This window comes from Aethalodelphis obliquidens, unplaced genomic scaffold (assembly GCF_003676395.1).
Source record: "Aethalodelphis obliquidens isolate GAN/ISIS:26980383/991018 unplaced genomic scaffold, ASM367639v1 scaffold45, whole genome shotgun sequence".
NCBI classification, from domain to species: domain Eukaryota; kingdom Metazoa; phylum Chordata; class Mammalia; order Artiodactyla; family Delphinidae; genus Aethalodelphis; species Aethalodelphis obliquidens.
The window spans coordinates 7,146,143-7,161,086 of NW_020837989.1; the positions used below are offsets into that span (position 1 = coordinate 7,146,143).

At 45.1% G+C, this 14,944-nt stretch overlaps 1 protein-coding gene across 3 annotated transcripts in view; it reads left to right on the top strand.

The window, feature by feature from the left end:
• FAT2 (FAT atypical cadherin 2) overlaps positions 1-14,944 on the top strand; it is an 86,371-nt gene that overhangs the window by 26,129 nt on the left and 45,298 nt on the right. For all 3 annotated transcript variants that reach the window (XM_027081493.1, XM_027081492.1, XM_027081491.1), the window contains exons 4-9: positions 4,805-4,863; positions 6,315-6,626; positions 7,618-7,828; positions 9,809-9,948; positions 10,596-10,877; positions 11,947-12,157. In XM_027081493.1, coding sequence (XP_026937294.1) covers positions 4,805-4,863; positions 6,315-6,626; positions 7,618-7,828; positions 9,809-9,948; positions 10,596-10,877; positions 11,947-12,157 — 1,215 coding nt within the window. The remainder of the gene's footprint in view (positions 1-4,804; positions 4,864-6,314; positions 6,627-7,617; positions 7,829-9,808; positions 9,949-10,595; positions 10,878-11,946; positions 12,158-14,944) is intronic.

Sequence of the window (14,944 nt, forward strand, 5' to 3'; positions counted from 1 at the left end):
TGTTTACTGTCAACAGTTCCCTGACACCAGGTCTGGCAAAATGCCCCAGAGGGCAGAGAGCTCTTAGTCTTCGTACAGTTGAGAAGAAATTTTTATCAGCATGAACATTTGAAAATAAAATAATAAGTCAGCAATGATTCCCCGCCCCCCGCCCCACCCACCTTTCTTATCCACATTATATTGTCCTACTTCCATACTTGGATCCCTTGGATGGCTTCCCTGTGCCCTTAAGATAAAGCCAGACCCTGCCGTGTCCCACAGACTTGTGCCTGACCGGGCCCCTGCTTTCCTTTCTGGCTTCATCTTGCCTCTCTTGCTCTATCACTCTCTGGATCCAGCCACATGGCCTGCCTTGGTCCATGACCTCTCCTGGCACAGGGCCTTTGCACATGCTATTCCTTCTGCCAGGAGTCTCTTCTCTCTGTTTTCAGGCTAACTCCTGCTCTTCTTTCAGATCTTGGCCCAGCTGTTCTTTCCTTAGAAAAGTTTTTCCTGACACTATAATACATCTCCCAGCAGCATCTAGTTTTTAAAAACACTTATCACTTAGAACATTATATTCATGTATGTGATTATTCCATTAATTATCCATGTCCTTCACTAGACTTCAAAGGTTTTCCAGAAAAGGAAGCTTGATTTTTTTTTGCCCACTAGAATATGAAGTCCTGGCACACAGTAGGACCTCAATAATTGGGAAATGAATGAATGAATCTCTGCCAGCATCCACCATCTTTTGTTAAGCCCAAGACTCATTTATTCAGCAAATATTTAAAGGTGTCTGCCCTGATGAGGCATTGAAATTACGTGCTGTAGAGAGAGGGGAAGATATAAAACATAATTTCAGGCCTTGAGGAATCCAATCCATCAGGACCATGAAGATCTGGATGTAAAAAAAGCTATAGAACCAGTGTAAAGAGTACGACATTGGGACTTCCCTGGTGGTGCAGTGGTTAAGAATCTGCCTGCCAATGCAGGGGACACGGGTTCAAGGCCTGGTCTGGGAAGATCCCACATGCCGCAGAGCAACGAAGCCCATGCGCCACAACTACTGAGCCCATGAGCCACAACTACTGAGCCCACGAGCCACAACTACTGAAGCTTGCATGCCTAGAGCCTGTGCTCCACAACAAGAGAAGCCACCGCAATGAGAAGCCCGTGCACCGCAACGAAGAGCAGCCCCCGCTCACTGCAACTAGAGAAAGCCCTTGTGCACAGCAACAAAGACCCAATGCAGCCAAATTACTTAATTGATTATTTTTTTAAAAAATTATATATATTAAAAAAAAGAGTACCACGTTGTTAAAATATGAGTAGATGTGGTGCTGTGACTGTTTAGAGGAGAGAGGAAGCTGCTCAGTGTGGTAGACCAGCAACGGCTTCATGGAACAGGGGTGGCTATGCCGAGCTGAAGGATTCGGAGGATTGGACAAGGAACAGTCTGACAGGGCACTTGGGCAAGGACTGTGACAGGAGAAATAGCCAGGAGGGAAAAAGACCCAGGTCTTGTTGAAGACAGAGCAAGCACATCCATTTTTTTTTTCTTTTTTTTCCTTTTAGTTTTTTCTTCTTTTAAAAATTTTTAATGGTGAAATAATTGTAGACCTACAGGAGAGTTGCAAAGAGAGTTCTCATACATCCATCAGTCAGTTTCCCCTAATGTTAACCTAGCACATTTATCAAAACTAAGAATTAATACTGGTGCAAGGCTATTAAGGAGAATACAGACTTTACTAAGATTTCCCCAGTTTTCTCTGCTAACATCCTTATTCCCATCCAGGACCCCACACTACCTCTAGTCCTCACGTGTCCTTGGTCTCCAGTGTCTGACCGTTCCTCAGTCTTTACTAGTCTTTTATGAGCAAGTAGGCCCATTTTCTAAAGGCATATCCATTTCCACCACTTATCAAATGTAAGATCTTGGGGAAGTTACTTGACTGCTCTATGTCTGAGTTTGCTCACCAGTAAAATGGAGATAATAACAGCTACCTCTTTGCTGGTTGGGAAGACTAAATGGGTGAATAGGTGGAGATACATAAGGAGCTTTGAGGAATGCCTGGACGTGTAAGAGCTCAGTGAGTGCTGGCTCTTATGATTCTGAGGAAGGGCAGACGGGGGAGAGGAAGCTGGCAGGGTAGGTGGGGTAAGACCTAGATGGTGGTGGGTCAGGGTAAAAAGAGTAGAAGAATCTAGACTCCATTAGAGGTGGAATCAACAGTAGTTATAAAACCACTGGATGAGGGAAGGGAGGGAGAGGGAAGGGGCTGAGATGGGGTGATGGGGGGACGTTTGTTTGGAGGAGAGAAATGATAAGAGCTGAATCGGCTGAATGCCCGCCTCGTGCCAGGAAGGGTCCTTGGTGGACCCTCACACAGTCCCTTGGGGGTGGTTCCACCATGTCCCCATCCTACATGGGCACTCCCTGGAAATCCTGACACCAACCTCAGAGGGGGGATGAGGCTGAGAACACGGGCAATGGCCCAGGAGGCCAGGCAGCAATTCCAGGGACACTGGCCCTGAGAAGATGCGGGGGAGGCAGAGAGAAAAGAAAAACCAGAGATGGAGAAAGAGTGACAGATTCCAAGATGCAAAGAGGGGGAAGGGAGAGAGGAAGCTCTGGGAAGGCAGAGAGAAGGAGGATGGTGAGGGGTGAACAGAGAGGGGAGAGGGGATGAAGAGAGAGCAGGACTGAGCCAGAAGGAAGGCTCCCAGCCAGGGTCCTCTCACCCCCACACTCTTCCTGGGGGTCACCCAGATGCTAGGCCTTCCCCATGAGGCCCCTCAGCTTGGGGATAAGCTGGGTGGGGCAACCTGAAACAATATTCACTCTGTCCTAGAGGAATGCATTTTCCTCTCTACCTGTGGGGCTTTCCAGGAGCCTGCTCGGATTCCTCCCGTGCCTGCCTTCATTGAGGGAAGAAAAGGCGGGAGGACGAGGAGGCAGGAACATGGCACAGACAGAGGTCACTCCTCACACCACACTCCCATTTCCAGCACTGGAGGCCTCATCCCCAACACCGGATCCCCGTTTCTCTCATGGAGCCCCATCCCCACACTTCATTCCATTACTCCATCATTTAATTGCCTAAACAAGATCAAGAAACTTACTGAAAGTTTTTAGAACACCCACTGACCCCCTACCAATAGCTCTGCTTTCATTGAAAAGAGACCTCCCTACCCAGCTAGGATCTCTCAGTCTATGGGCGTGGATGCCCCTCTGGGCCCCCGAAAACCTTGAGCTTGATTGACTTTCCTGATGCTTGCAGAGAACTGGCACCTTCGCACCTTTATGGCCTCAATTTATAGCCACAGTGTCTAGAAAATGAAAACCAGAATTACAGACCACTAAGTTCACCTTCCTGAATTTACAGAGGAGCACTCCCCTGGCTCATCTGTGCCAGCCCGGCATGGGAAGAGCCGGTCCTAGGTCTCAGATGAATAAGAGAATTACAACAAAGGAGTAAAAAGCCACCCCTCTGTGATTTCTCGTGAACTGAAGGCAGTGACTGTGATCCCTGTTATAACTCCTGATGAGCTGCCTTTTTCACTCAACAATATACTGTGCTCAGGACCCTCTTCATGGTGAAAGCAGGAAGTAGGTGGCAACCTCCGCTCATGCCATCACCTCGGCTGTCCTCTCCCCTTCCTCTCTTCCCCTTCTTTCTCTCCAGAGTTCCATTTCCCCCTCATGCTCTTGCTCTCCAAAGACAAGAAGAATTCTCATCTAGGCTTTGAATGTAACCCTTGAATTTATCCCAGTAAAATGGCCCTGGGCAGAAGACCTAAATAGAGATTTCTCCAAAGAAGATATACAGATTGCCAACAAACACATGAAAGGATGCTCAACATCACTAATCATTAGAGAAATGCACATCAAAACTACAATGAGGTATCACCTCACACCAGTCAGAATGGCCATCATCAAAAAATCTACAAACAATAAATGCTGGAGAAGTTGTGGAGAAAAGGGAACCCTCTTGCACTGCTGGTGGGAATGTAAATTGATACAGCCACTATGGAGAACAGTATGGAGGTTCCTTAAAAAACTAAAAATAGAACTACCATAGGACCCAGCAATCCCACTACTGGGCATATACCCTGAGAAAACCATAATTCAAAAAGAATCATGTACCGCAATGTTCATTGCAGCCCTATTTACAACGGCCAGGACGTGGAAGCAACCTAAGTGTCCATCGACAGATGGATGGATAAAGAAGATGTGGCACATATATACAATGGAATATTACTCAGCCATAAAAAGAAACGAAATTGAGTTACTTGTAGTGAGGTGGATGGACCCAGAGTCTGTCATACAGAGTGAAGTAAGTCAGAAAGAGAAAAATACCGTATGGTAACATATATATATGGAATCTTAAAAAAAAAAAAGTTCTGAAGAACGTAGTGGCAGGACAGGAATAAAGATGCAGACATAGAGAATGGACTTGAGGACATGGGGAGGGGGAAGGGTAAGCTGGGACGAAGTGAGAGAGTGGCATGGACATATATACACTACCAAATGTAAAATAGGTAGCTAGTGGGAAGCAGCCGCATAGCACAGGGAGATCAGCTCGGTGCTTTGTGACCACCTAGAGGGGTGGGACAGGGAGGGTGGGAGGGAGACGCAAGAGGGAGGGGATATGGGGATATATGTATACGTATAGCTGATTCACTTTGTTATAAAGCAGAAACTAACACACCATTGTAAAGCAATTATACTCCAATAAAGATGTTAAAAAAATAAATAAATAAAAATAAAATGGCCCTGGGAGCCTTTGCTCCAGTCTCCCTCCAACCATCTCTCCCCCAGGTCTCCTATCCACTGCCCAGCTGCTGGACCGAGAGAACAAGGAGGAACACATCCTGGAGGTGAGTGATGCTACTGAACCCATTCGCTAGATTTGAAAACCTCCTGCAGGAGGCCAGGCTGGAGCCAAGCCAGGCCTTGGGGCCACATGCACGTTTCCAGGCAATGGCTGAGGAGCGTGCTGACTCAGAGAGGAGTTGCTACTTAAGCTGAGCCTTGCTGTGGTGGAGACTCTTAGCGTCTTCGCTGGCTCTCGAGCACTGTGAAGGGAAGGAATCTGAAACCATGTGAGGGCTGGACAGGAAGCACTGATGGATTAGCAATACCTGCAGTGAGTATAGGAAGACGGAGCAGTACACACGGGCTATGCACTTGTCCGGTCTGCTTTCCAGTCCATCCCTATGCTCTAGAGAGAGTCACCCAGTGTCAAACACTAGGTCAGTAGGAGAACCAGGATGAAAACCCAGACCTTTGTCCTCTAGCTCTGTGCTCTTTCTAGGACGTCTCTGAAATCACATAAGCATCCCTGGTGACCATTCCAATGAGAGGCGTCGGTCTTGACCCAGAGGGGATTAAATCAGAAGGAATCTAGTTATACCCCCTCCTGCACTATCCACAACTAATGAACAGGCATCTCTTCTAGTCTTAAAGACGTCAGCTGGGAGGGACACATATTCCTCGGCAGGAATTTTGCCTTCTATGCTCCCAGGCTCTGGACGTTCCCTTTGTATGAAACAGGCATTACTAGTAACAGGAGCCAAACGGCCCTCTAGGGACTGAGGCATTCTCCACAGTTCAGCAGAGGCATTTATCTTTAAACAGCAAAATATATTAAGAACTCGGAATCATTTAAAGTGGAAATGTCCCTCCTCATACTGATGCATGGGATGATTTGCCCCTACCTGAAACAGCCCGATTCTGAAATTGTTTTCGTGCCTTTACTTTGCCTCTCGATATCATTTCATGCATTGGGCGGCATGTCTGACTCCAAAGGTACCGCCCATGCCTCCATTAACATCTCCTCAATTATTTTTTTCTAACCTCCAGTAGCTTAAGGAAAGCGAGAACAAAGCTTACCAGAATTACGAGCCAATAAAAAGTAAATGGTCAAAGCAGAAACTAACACACCATTGTAAAGCAATTATACCCCAATAAAGATGTTAAAAAAAAAAAAAAAAAAAAAAAAAAAAAAAAAGTAAATGGTCTCCGAGAAATGGCCATTGGCCTCCTGAGTAAAGAGTTCTAGCTTTTGTCTAGAGCCTCTGTGACTCTTCTTCCAGTTCTTTCTGGTTTCTTTCTCTGTTGTTGCTCGCTTTCCTGTGGGCGAGGTTACCAATGAGCTGGGTTCCAAGAAGGTAAGGTTATGATAATAAAAATCACGAGCGTATACCAAACAACAGATGGACTGGTATTTCCGGGCTTTTGAAAGCAGGGGTAGTGGCAGAACTGTGGTGGGTGGCGATACATATTCACTGCCTTGCGTTTGTCAACTCACACTGGATTCTGTCCCCAGGTGACTGTGCTGGACAACGGGGAGCCCTCCCTAAGGTCCACCTCTAGGGTGGTGGTACGCATCTTGGACGTCAATGACAACCCCCCCGTCTTCTCCCACAAGCTCTTCAATGTCCGCCTTCCAGAGAGGCTCAGCCCACTGACCCCTGGGGCTGTGTACAGGCTGGTGGCTTCAGACCCAGATGTGGGTCTCAACGGCAGGGTCACCTACAGTATCGAGGAGAGTGACGAGAGGGGCTTCAGCATCGACCCGGTCACAGGCGTGGTGTCGTCCAGCAGCATCTTCCCAGCTGGAGAGTACAACATCCTAACGGTGAGGGACAGATGGAGGCCGTGGAGGGGGAGTGGCATACCTGGTCAGGGATTTTCTTTGAGGATACAGGAGGAGGGAGACAGCCTTCAGGCTTGATGGAGGTAATACTCCCCTCCGTGGCTTTCTCCCAAAGAAACTGGGAATCCTGACTTCAGCCAAAAGATCAGAATTCTGGGCCTTTCTCTTTGAGGGCAATAAGGTCCTTGGCTGGAAAATCCACCCTATTTACAGATAAAGATTTTGGTGAGAAGAGCAGGGCTTTGAAATCAAGATAAGCCTGGATTCCAATCCTAGCACTGCCATTTTACAACTGTGTGGCCTTGGACAAGTCACTTAACCCTCATGAGCCTTTGTTTCATCATCTGTAAGACGGGCATAAGAACATTTTCCTTGTAGAAAGCCAATATAGCAAGTGGCTAGGGCCTGGGCTCTCATGTCAGTAGCCTGAATCCAACCCCATCCTCACTGCTGGCCAGGCAGACATCCCAGGCGGGTGAATTCACTACGCTGAGCCCCGGTTTCCTCCTGCAAAAGGGAGGTGATAACAGTACCTCTCTGAGGGCTGTCAATAGGATTAAATTAGATATTGCACACGATGCTTTCAGAGCAGGGCCTGATAATAGGGAGTGCTCAGTAAATTCTAGTTTATTATGTTGATGGCTGTTGGGAAGGGTAAAGGGTCCATGCATGGAAAGTCCAGTTCAGGAAGTAGCACACGAAGCCTTCAGATAATAGTGGCTTTGATTCACTTTTTACTACCTATGAGTTTCTGGAGCACAGTTCTATGTTCTGTTCACCACTGTGCCTACTGCAACTGGCTTGGTGCCTGTTTACGTAAGCTCTCAGCTGTGTGTTGAATGGATGAACCAGTGGACGAAAGGCCAGCTCAGTCAGTCACAGGGCGCTCTGTCTCCTGGCCTGGCCACGAGGGTCTTCTTGTTTCTTAACCCCAACCCTACAGTCAAAGCCTCACCTTCTGGCTTCTTTTCAGGTCAAGGCAACAGACAGTGGGCAGCCACCGCTCTCGGCCAGTGTCCGGCTACACATTGAGTGGATCCCCCAGCCCCGGCCCTCCTCCATCCCACTGGCCTTTGATGAATCCCACTACAGCTTTACAGTCATGGAGACAGACCCCGTGAACCACATGGTGGGAGTCATCAGTGTCGAGGGCCGACCTGGTCTCTTCTGGTTCAGCATCTCAGGTGAGGGCCCAAGGGTCCCATCCTTGCAGACCAGCCCTAGTCCCTAGGACACAGTCCTTCTGACCCCTCTCAAGGTCACACTCCATGGCAGCGGCTGTTTTGGCCATGAGTGGTGATTGCCTCTTCCCTGGTCCTTTGGGGCAGTGGGTAGTCAGACCCCTGCTTCTGCCAAGCTTTCCTTCGCACCAGCTGTGATCTCAGGTGCAACCTCCACGGTCTCACTGGTAACCCCAGCCAGAGCCAGACAGGGCCTCAGTTATCCCAAGTTCCTGGGAGACCTAAGACAGTGGTCCAGAGAGGCCCAGAGGAGAAAGCACAAGTTTTATGTTTCCTCTTCTGCCTCAATGTGAACATCAGTGTAGAGCTGACTTCATTGACCATGAGCCCGAGGCCAGCTGTACCCTGGGGCCCTGCTTAACGTTCTGGTCCCAGGTTCCAGCCTCAAGATCAGGGAAAGGGTCTATTCTTTTTTTCTTTTGCGGTACGCGGGCCTCTCCCGTCGCGGAGCACAGGCTCCGGACGCGCAGGCCCAGCGGCCACGGCCCACGGGCCCAGCCGCTCCGCGGCACACGGGACCCTCCCGGACCTGGGCACGAACCCGTATCCCCTACATCTGCAGGCAGACTCTCAACCACTGCGCCACCAGGGAAGCCCAAGGGTCTATTCTTGTAGTAGGAGACACTTGGGTCTGAGCTCTCATGGCCTCCTCTGAAATTCCTTTCTGTTTCTAAATCAAGATTTTGTTGAAACATCTTGGGGTGGGCGTGGTTCATAGATTCCTTTGGGAACCTGATGAATGTTCAGGTCCTCTTCCCAGAAAGATGCATGCGATTGCGTGCATGCGCATGTGCGCGCGCGCGCACGCACGCACACACACACACACACACACACACACACACCCCTGCATGCAAATTTAGGGGTTTTATAGATTCTCTGAAACCCAGCCAGGGATTCCAGGTCAAGAATCTCTAATCTAAGAGCTTCAGTACCCCCTGAACCATGAAGTCCTATTACAGAGATTCCCAGCCTGCTTCAGAGGTTGGATACCAGCCTGTCTCAAGCTTTTTGACCTCCTAGATTTACTTCCAGTTCTGATTCACTGCTCTTTTTAAGTATTTGACTCTTTTTCTTATAGAACATTTAGAAAACACAAGTGAGTACAGAGAAGAGAATAAAAATCACCTAAACTCCCACTAACCTGAAGATAATCCCCTGTTATCATTTTTATGTTTCCCTCTAGTCTTTTCCTTTATACACCCATACACTTAGGGTTATATGAAAATATTATCATATAACCTTTTTTTTTTTTTTTTTTTTGCGGTACACGGGCCTCTCAATTGTCGTGGCCTCTCCTGTTGCGGAGCACAGGCTCCGGACGCGCAGGCTCAGCGGCCATGGCTCATGGGCCCAGCCGCTCCGCGGCATGTGGGATCTTCCCGGACCGGGGCACGAACCCACGTCCCCTGCATCGGCAGGCGGACTCTCAACCACTGCACCACCAGGGAAGCCCTGTCATATAACCTTTTAAAATATATCATGAACATATTTCCATGCCACTAAAATTTCTACGAGCAGACATTTAAATAGCTGCATGCTAATTCTATATTTTGGATTCTCAGTGTATTAAAACAATTCCCTCTTGTTGAACAGAGTTACTTCCATTTTTTCCTGTGTCTAAGCTGCTTTAGACTATGCAAACTACCTGTAAGCCATGATGTAGAGCTCCATTACTCCTGCATGTTTCAATACTAGTAGCAGAATACATTCTAGCGCAAATTTTGGTCTTCCTCTGGGACTCTTCAGTCTTTATAAGTGTACCTTTTCCTGAATCATCACTTGGATCTTCAAAATAATTTGACAATAAGTTGAGAGGATAAACTACCACCTCCTCTAGATCTGCCAGCCACATCCCATAGTACTTGTGCTACTACTGCCTACATCACTGAGGTCGTGTGTGCTTTCCTCTTACCACCCGTCCAGGTGGGGACAAGGACATGGACTTTGACATTGAGAAGACCACAGGCAGCATTGTCATCGCCAAGCCTCTCGATACAAGGAGGAGGTCAAGCTACAACTTGACCGTGGAGGTGACCGATGGGTCCCACACCATTGACACCCAGGTGAGAGGCCTCACTGGGAACCCTGAGTTGAGAGGAGATGGGAGGCCTCCTTGGTTGGAAGGCAGCTGTGCTCACCACTATGCCACCATTGCACACTGGGGCCTCTTTGGTTGGGATGAGGATACTGAAGGCTCTCTGTGCACGTGGTGTACCTCAAGGAACACTGAATTTGGAATCAAGGTTCTGTGCTCTAGTCTTGTCTGATCACTCTCTATGTCTGTGATCTTGGGAGAATTCTTGTTCCCACTATGGATCTCTATATAATGAGGGGTTTTGTCTAAATGAGCAGGTTTTAATTAAAGGTAGAGTGCCACAGGGGCTACCATAGACATAAGGAATGATGGTAAGTGGGGCTCTGGATTTCTACTCTGCTTTCAGCCAGTTTTATTTGTTTCATATACTGCAATTGCACCCAAAAAATTGCATCTGAAGAAAAGGCCCTTTAAGAAGAATTTTGTTTTTGAAAACCACAAAACTGCATACCATCTGAAAGCCCTGTGATTTTGAAATCCTATCATTCATTCAACAAATATTTATCGAGTGACAGCTGTGTGCCAGGCCCAGTTGTTATGGTGGAGAACCAGACAGACAAGGTTCCTGACCCCCTGGAGCTTACAGTCTATCTTCTCTTTCCTTCTCCTCCCTAGGTCTACATCTTCATGATTGCCAATGTTAACCACCATCGGCCCCAGTTTTTGAAGCCTCATTATGAGGTCAGAGTTCCCCAGGACACACTGCCTGGGGTTGAGCTCCTCCGAGTCCAGGCTACTGATCAAGACAAGGGCAAGGGCCTCATCTACACCATACATGGCAGCCAAGACCTGGGAAGTGCCAGCCTCTTCCAGCTGGACCCAAGTAGTGGTGTCCTGGTAACTGTGGGGAAACTGGACCTGGGCTCGGGGCCTTCCCAGCACACACTGACAGTTATGGTGAGTTAACTGAAGAACTGGGTAAGGGTGTGCTTGCACGCGATGTGTGGGGTGGACATGCTTGGAGGTGTGCTGAAGGTTCCCTTTCTCCTGCTGAGCCAGCTGTACTAATGCTCATAATGATAATCGATGAGATGAGTTGTGACAGTTCACAGCCTGCCAGAGGCACCTTCCATAACAGATGCCTGGGAGTGAGGAAAGAGATGGGACAGCTGCCAAAGAACCCCCCGCAAACTTGGTTTTTTCTGGGCTCACTCCAAATATCCCCCAAGAATTCTCTCCTTGCTCCATGACTGCATGATCACACAAACTCCCATAGTGTCAGAGCTGGGAGGGACCCAGAGACCATCCCACCCAGAGCAAGCAAGTATATAGGGCACAAATGAAGGAAGACTTGACTCTTAGGGTCACATGCCTGCAGTTTTATGACCCTGAGAGTGAGAGCTTCCTTAAATTTATGCCCTACATGCCTCATTTGCCTCACTCTAGTCCCAGCCCTGGTCCCACCCATTTCTCTTATCTTACACCTGAGGCCCATAGAGGAAGAGAGACTTGCTCACCATCATACAGTTCTTTATGATGGAACCCAAATCAGAGCCAAGCCTTCCAGACTCAAGGTTCTTATGTGTTAGTTTATCATCCTCTGGGCACTTGTATATATATTAAAGGCTCTGAGAAGTCCTGCAGCAAAGAAAACTTCAACTTCATTTTAGTTCAGTGCTCCCTACATTTATTTGACCATAGAATTTTTTTTTTTCCTGAATAACGTGTTGACATCTTGAAGAACTAATATTCTCTGAGAACCAATTTGGAAAATACTGCTTCTCTGCTTATTTCTGCCTTTCTCCTGAAATGAAATTATCCCTGAAAATAGCTAAGCCTAATAATCACAAATTGATAAATTTATTTAAGAAGAAAAAAGAACGTAACTGAGAGCAAAATTTAAAGGAATACAGAGAGTTACAATTGTGTGCCTTTTTCACTGGCATTCTCTGTCATCGACCTTAATCTAACCATCCCTCCTCCCATTCCACTTGCTGCTCATCCCATTGCACCCTTGGACCCACAGGTTCGCGACCAGGAGATGCCCATCAAGAGGAACTTTGTGTGGGTGTCCATTCACGTGGAGGATGGAAACCTCCACCCTCCTCGCTTCACCCAGCTCCACTATGAGATGAGTGTTTCTGACACCACAGCCCCCGGAACAGAGCTGCTCCAGATCCGAGCCATGGATGGTGACCGGGGAGCCAATGCTGAGGTCCACTACTCCCTCCTCAAAGGTGAGAGGCCTGAGTTCGGGACATGAAGGGAGGGACTTTGGCAGTAAGGGAAAGCACCAGAGGCATGGACTTGCAAGTTATTCAAGTGCCAAGCTCGCTAAGCTTTGGCAAATTATCATTCTAAAGCACTCCCTGGGACTATAGTGACCTAAGTTAATGCACTTTCAAAGGTGGAAAGAACAGTAACAAAGGATTACTCAAGTTATGGGAGAATTTATATAGAGAATACATATATATTCACCAACAACCACACATGTAAAGGATGCTTATGAAGTCCATGCAACATTTTAAAAGATAATATCTTTGTGTATGTACAATAAAAGGGACCTATAAATACTTGATAAGATATACGGCATAGTTTTAGGAGTATTTTCTTCTAAGGCCACATCATGATTTCATATCTATTATATTGTTTTTTATCTTAAAAATAGGAATATTACCTGCGCCAGAAACTCGTTGTAAAGATTAAAAGAGAAAATGTATGTTAACACATGCTGTAAATTGTAAAATATTATACAAGTGCCAGGGGTTATTACTATCATTGATAAGTGTTAATTATAAGTAGTTAATAGGACAAAAATGATAATATCCACTACCCAACTAAAAATGATAATATCCAGTACCCAACTAATTAATCACGGTTAGATTAAGGTCGATAACAGAGAATGCCAGTGAAAAATACACACAATTGTAACTCTCTGTGTTCCTTTAAATTTTGCTCTCAGTTATGTAATATCTGATAATTCATAATTGATATTTAATAATTATTGTTATCTTTAATATTCATTAATACTTCATAGAGCTAGCTGCTGCGGACAATCAAAGATGAGAGTGACTTGCTCTCTGCCCTAAAGGGGCATAATAATGTTCATTTATTGCTTGTCAGTATCTTACATACTTTAAGGATTCAGAACTTTTTACATTTTCTTTTTTTGAAGAAACGGAAGTTGTTACACCTTGTCATACGGCAGAAATCTATTCATCCCTGAGGAATAATAATACAAATTATAACCCATTAATTGCTTACTTTTTGTGACTTATGAAGTATAATCACATCTTTTATCTCACTGACAACCCCATTGATAATGGTATTAATTTTATTTTACAGATAGGGTTAGTTTTAAAATATTCTTCTGATTATAGAAATAACGCATTCTGATTCTTTAAAACCTGGAAAAACCAGGAATGTATGAAGAAGAAAATAACATTCAGCCATGGTTCTCATGACCTAGAGAAAATAATTTCATGTATTTCCCTGTTATTTTTTTCTATGCATCATTCTGCAGTGGTAAGATCAAAACGAATATACGATTTTGTTCCCTAATTTTTTCTCTCAGCAGTAAAATAAAATGTTATGATTATGTTAAATAGTTTATTTGGCTACTTTTAATGGAACTACTTTTAAATTGCTGTTTACTCATTAAAACCATGTTCTTTGACCGAACTTAGGATTTGTATCACAAAGGCAAATTGGGAAATCACCTCACTAGTCAGCTGGAAAAGGGCTTCCATGAGTGGCAGAATCAGATGGAAGGTTTTGTGGTAAAGCCTGGCTATTTACTTTGCCACTGGAATAATAAAATATCATAAAATATGATAAATGAAATAAGAATACTAATAAGCGGTACTCCTCTGAGTGAAGGACCTGTACCTCTGAGCAAAATTACTCAGGTATACGTCATGGTATTAAATAGGTAATGGTCTCATCACAAGAAAAAAATGTATTTGTAACTATGTCCAGTGACGAATGTTAACTAAATTTATTGTGGTAGTCATTTCACAATATATACTTATACATATATCAAATTATGTTGTACACCTTTAATGCAATGTTATATGTCAATTATATCTCAATAAAACTGGAAAGAAGTACCAGTTATGCAAGCTGAATACGTTCTAGAGATCTCTGTATGACACTGTGCTTACAGTTAACAATACTGTACTATAACCTCTAAAAATTCAAGAGGGTAAAATCTCATGATACCTGTTCTTACCACAGTATTAAAAAAGGAAAGGAAAAAAAGGATAGTTGCAGTCCAAGTAAAGTGAGACTCTAAACACTGTGATAACTTTGAGAATTTTTTTTTAGGAAAATATGATTAGTTTTCAACATTATCTTTTGTGAACTATGTAACGTCACATAATCACAACTTTCCTCAAAACTTAAATTTGAAATGGTATTATGTATTTATCTAAATAAACATTAAATTTTAAAAGGATTACAAAAATGATAGGTAATCAGACATGGAGAAATTACTTCATTTTTGATTCTCATTTGGGCTTCCTCATAAGTCAAGGAAGACTCCTTTGGGTACTAGAATCTCTTCAGTTCTCTAATACTTGCTAGTCTTCGCCAAAGAAAGCCTGTAGTTCTCAGGCCCAGACCCTTTTAGCAAGCAATAGATTTTATCCAGATTTTAAGAAAATATTTTCCATTGACTGGTGTTTGTGGTAACTTCTGATTTATGACAAGCAATAATGGTTTTCTTTTTAAAGTACCAATATAAAGCTGCCTGTTAAAAATATTTTAAATTAAAAAAATAAACCAGTTTGAAGGAAAATATACATTAAATAATGACATAAATCATATACTATACTATTGTATAGGTAGTGGCTGAATATTAAAAAAAATTGTAAAGGCGGTGTGAGAATGCCTGAAGTTTAGGAAATCCAGGTGTGGTGGAAAGGGCATTTGATCAGGAGCCTCAAGATCTGTGTGTGCTATCCAGTCCCTCCCCACCCAACCGGTTGCCACTCACTCCCAAGCCTGACAATGGACTTTCCCAC